The sequence below is a fragment of the Phragmites australis genome, chromosome 4 (genome assembly GCF_958298935.1).
Source record: "Phragmites australis chromosome 4, lpPhrAust1.1, whole genome shotgun sequence".
Taxonomy (NCBI): Eukaryota; Viridiplantae; Streptophyta; class Magnoliopsida; order Poales; family Poaceae; genus Phragmites; species Phragmites australis.
This window is the reverse complement of record NC_084924.1, coordinates 38,020,988-38,025,782: the sequence shown is the minus strand read 5'-3', so window position 1 is coordinate 38,025,782 and position 4,795 is coordinate 38,020,988. Positions and strand designations below refer to the sequence as shown.

The 4,795-nt window shown below is 50.3% G+C and overlaps 1 protein-coding gene across 1 annotated transcript; it reads left to right on the top strand.

Annotated features, from left to right (window-relative positions):
- Positions 1–293: 293 nt before the first annotated feature.
- LOC133916377 (ankyrin repeat-containing protein ITN1-like) lies at positions 294–3,416 on the top strand. Its single transcript, XM_062360021.1, has 4 exons — positions 294–570; positions 659–1,456; positions 1,829–2,238; positions 2,357–3,416. Exons 1-4 carry the CDS (start codon positions 306–308, stop codon positions 3,188–3,190), a joined length of 2,307 nt encoding a protein of 768 aa, XP_062216005.1. The 5' UTR covers positions 294–305; the 3' UTR covers positions 3,191–3,416.
- The last annotated feature ends 1,379 nt before the right edge of the window (positions 3,417–4,795 follow it).

Below are 4,795 nucleotides of genomic sequence, written 5' to 3'. Positions count from 1 at the left end.
GTTCTGAAAATTTCGTAAAAGTTTACTCCATCCTTTTATTACACGTGATTTATTTTTTATTACTAAGGATATACATGGGTCAATCTATAAGTATCCATGGAACTAACTAGACGATATGAATAGACGGGATATTGACCAACTCTTGTTCTGAAAATTATCAAGTTAATTAACTAAATTGATCTAGTTAATTAATTGATCGATGCATGGTCATTTGTATTTATTACGCAAAAGGCATGTGAGCCTGACACACACTTGCGCGAAACAGTAGAGATAATTATTCAGGCGGGAAAGCGACAAATGGCCATATGCAACGCATTCCGGCAGGTGGCCTGGCGCACCCGACCCAAGCAAAGCAAAGGCGGAAGCGGAAACCGAACCAATCGGCGGTCCCGTCCCTCCACACAGCGGAAGAGACCGCGACGCAAGCCGACCCCCCTCCTCCTCCTCTTCCACCCCGTCGCTTCCGTGCCATCCGCGGCTCGTCTCCCCCACCTCCCATTCCCGCCGCCCCATGCCTCCTGCCCCGTAGCCTCCCGACGACGAGCACCATGGCCGCCGATCCCGACAAAGGTGCCGCCTTTTCCTTGATCCATGGTTGGTTTGGTTCGATTCGATTCGTGTTTTGTTGATCGTACGCTGAGGGATTGCGTGGGCGCAGGGGAGGGCGACTTGGAGATCGGGCTGGCGTCGCCGGGGGCGGAGGGCGCGCCGTCGCCGGTGTCGAGCGCTGGCGCCTCCGGGGAGCGGCTCGACCAGTCGCCGCCGCGGGTGGCGAAGCGCCCCGGCCTCGTGATGTCCTTCTCTGGGAAGCGGCTGGACCAGTCGCCGGCCGCGTCGCCGTCGCGGCCGGTGCTGGTCATGTCTCACTCCAGCAACCGCCTCGACCAGTCGCCCGCGCGGCCGGTGCTGGTAATGTCCCGCTCCAGCAACCGGCTGGACCAGTCTTCACCGGCGTCGTCGCCGGTGCCCGTGAAGGCCCCGGTGCTGGTGATGTCCAGCTCCGGAAAGCGGCTGGACAACTCGCTGTCCCAGTCGGCCTCGCCGACGGCCGCGGCCGCGGCGGCGCCGGTGCTGGTGCTCTCGAACTCCGGCAAGCGGATGGACCAGGCAGGGCGGAAGAAGTACGTGAAGCAGGTTACCGGCCGGTACAACGATACGGAGCTCCATCTCGCCGCGCAGCGCGGGGACCTCGAGGCCGTGCGCCAGATCATCGCCGAGATCGATGCGCAGATGACCGGCACAGGGGAGGAGTTGGACAGCGATATCGCCGAGATCCGAGCCGCCATAGTGAACGAGGCCAATGAGGTGGAGGAGACCGCGCTGCTCATCGCCGCCGAGAAGGGGTTTCTTGACATCGTCGTCGAGCTGCTCAAACACTCCGACAAGGAGAGCCTCACCAGGAAGAACAAGTCCGGATTCGACGCTCTGCACGTCGCTGCAAAAGAGGGCCATCGAGGTGAGCATCTGGCACAAAACTCCATAGCATAGACCACTCCTGATTCCAAGTCGAACTAAAGAGATGGTTCTGTGATAGATTGTGGCCCGGTTGAATGATCAATCATTACTTGCTTTAAATAAATGATCAATCTCTAACCCAACATATGTACTCTGTCTACTCTTTAATCAATCCCGATGGATTCTCTGTTGCTATACTCGTTAGTTTTCAAGTGCCAGTGCTGAAATTGACCTGTTCTGATAGAGTATACTAACTGTAGCGTGTCACTTACTATATACCATTACAAGCTAGTGAATGGGCCTGCTTTCATTTACAGTTTTTCTGTATACTTGTTTTATAGAGAAAGATGGACCTACTGACATTTGCTCATAGACATTGTGAAGGTACTTCTCGACCACGATCCATCTCTCGGGAAAACGTTTGGCCAATCAAATGTGACCCCTCTCATAACTGCGGCGATTAGAGGCCACACAGAGGTGGTGAACCTGCTGCTAGAGCGAGTTTCTGGGTTGGTTGAGCTATCAAAAGCGAATGGAAAGAATGCCTTGCACTTTGCTGCCCGGCAGGGGCACGTCGAAATTGTGAAGGCTTTGCTAGATGCTGATACTCAGCTTGCTCGGAGGACTGATAAAAAAGGCCAGACTGCTCTACACATGGCAGTGAAAGGAACGAGTGCTGCGGTTGTGCGAGCGCTTGTGAATGCTGATCCGGCCATAGTCATGCTACCAGACAGAAATGGCAACTTAGCTTTGCATGTTGCTACCAGAAAGAAAAGATCAGAGGTGCTCTTTTGACTTGTTTAATCTTGTATAGACATAGAAGCATCATTCCTCAGTGTCTTCCATACAAAAAAAATGCAATATTCTATTCTTCTGCTCACAAGCTTGTCTCCTCCTGCAGATTGTAAATGAGCTTCTTCTTCTTCCAGATATGAACGTGAATGCATTGACTAGGGATCGGAAGACTGCATTTGACATAGCAGAGGGCCTTCCACTATCAGAGGAGTCTCAAGAAATAAAGGAGTGTTTATCCCGTGCTGGTGCAGTCAGAGCAAATGATCTGAATCAGCCTCGAGACGAGCTCAGAAAAACAGTGACTGAGATAAAAAAGGATGTACATACTCAGCTTGAGCAGGCCAGGAAAACCAACAAAAATGTCTATGGTATAGCTAAGGAGCTGAGGAAACTCCACAGGGAAGGCATCAACAATGCAACCAACTCGGTCACTGTCGTGGCCGTGCTCTTTGCCACAGTGGCATTTGCTGCAATCTTTACCGTGCCAGGTGGTAACGACAATAACGGTATAGCAGTAGCTGTGCATGCGCTATCCTTCAAGATCTTCTTCATCTTCAATGCCATTGCTCTGTTCACATCATTAGCAGTAGTGGTGGTTCAGATAACACTGGTTAGGGGTGAGACTAAAGCAGAGAGGCGAGTCGTCGAGGTCATCAACAAGTTGATGTGGCTGGCTTCAGTATGCACTACGGTTGCGTTCATATCCTCCTCGTACATTGTGGTGGGGCGACACTTCCAGTGGGCGGCGCTTCTGGTGACCTTGATCGGCGGGGTGATCATGGCTGGTGTGCTTGGCACGATGACATACTACGTGGTGAAGTCCAAGCGCACGCGTAAAATCAGGAAGAAGGTGAAATCAACGAGGAGGAGCGGCTCAAACTCATGGCAGCACAACTCCGAGTTTTCAGACTCGGAGATTGATCGGATCTACGCGATATGAATCAGGTTCCAGCTGATCCCTCCAAATCTTTTGGCAGTGATACAACACGAATGTAATTATAAACATTGATCATGACCCTTGAGATACTAGGGGTTCACCTACATGTATACATTCCAATAAGCTGGTGTAAATTGCCATTCCCCTTGTTCCTGAATCGGTAGGTGGCGATGTATACTACTGCAGATAGATTGGTCACATATATATGCAGCTTGTGATGTGCTCCTTATGCATGGCCTCATCAAATTCATCTCAAAATTTTGTCAGTACAATGACAGCAGCATGATATCTTTGGAGATCCTGCTTATGATATCCTGCTCTTGGTTCTCGGAGATGCATCCATGGAGAAGAGACAAAATAAAGGGGGGAGCCTTTTTCCAGCCGTTTTCCACGGCACGTGAGAGGCGAGAAATTTGCCGTTCTGATATGCTGTTGCCTGGTGTGTTTTTCTCTGTATGACAGGACAGCCCCGGAGTTGGAGTGCACTGCTAAGTCATGGCTATGGAAACGGGCAATCAGGATGTATAGTTGTAGGGAGAGCCTAACCGCAACTTGCTTGCTCGCCGCTGGTCTGCCTCCAGTGTCTGAAAACCGTGGGCTTCTACTGCGTACTCCACAGCGGAAACGGCGTGCGAGGTGAGGGTATTGACCGTGGACTCCGTTGACATGTTATCTCGAGTCATACTCATACAATGATCGACCGATTGATTAGCTCGATTAACTAGTGGATAATTCGGTATTCTTGTAGCCGATGATGCCTGTAAACTAGTGCTGAGATAGTAGTTATTGGTATAATTGGCTGTGAGCTCTTACAGTTCAGAAAAGGATCAGACACTATACCGCGGAAAGGATCATCCCTACTTTTTTTTTTACTACCATTTCAGTAATAATTGATAATAATAATATATCACTATCGATTCGTAAACTCAAGATGTATATAAAAAGCTAAAACAGTAAGAACCGATAGTGATAATTTAAATATCGATATCGGTTCGTGTTACGAATCGGTTCATAAAAGATGTATCTTTAATAACTGATAGTGATAATGACTATTACTGCCGGTTGTATTTACAAATCATAGTAATATTTCAAAAACCGTACGAATTCCTGAGCCCGCCTGCTTGGCTTCTCACGAGCACATTTAAATATTTCACACTCCCCTCGACCCTCTCACTCGATCACTCTCGCTCTCACCCTCTCCCCTCCATCGCTGCCGTCATGATGGATCAATGCGCTTCTTCTCCCACTTTGGCTAATCCACTGCCACCTTTACCACCACTTTCTCCGGCCATGCCACCCACACCCGCGTCGTCGTCCGACAACGAGGCGGAGGCTCCGTCGGAGAGATTTGACGAGGCGCAAACCTCAGATTCTGGTGAATCAGCGGGATCCTCCTCTGAGGACGACGACGTGTGGGACTACTTCCGAAACTATTCGAAGACAAAGAGGCCCTGGGCAAGCTTTGATGAGGAGGAGGAAGAGGAGGAGGCCAACGAGGACGAGGACAACGATTACTTCTTTGTCGCTGTGGCCGACCATTAGACGCGCGCGTTTAGGGATTTTTGTGTGCGGTTATGCATGCCTTTTGTTTTTGGTGTATGGTGATGG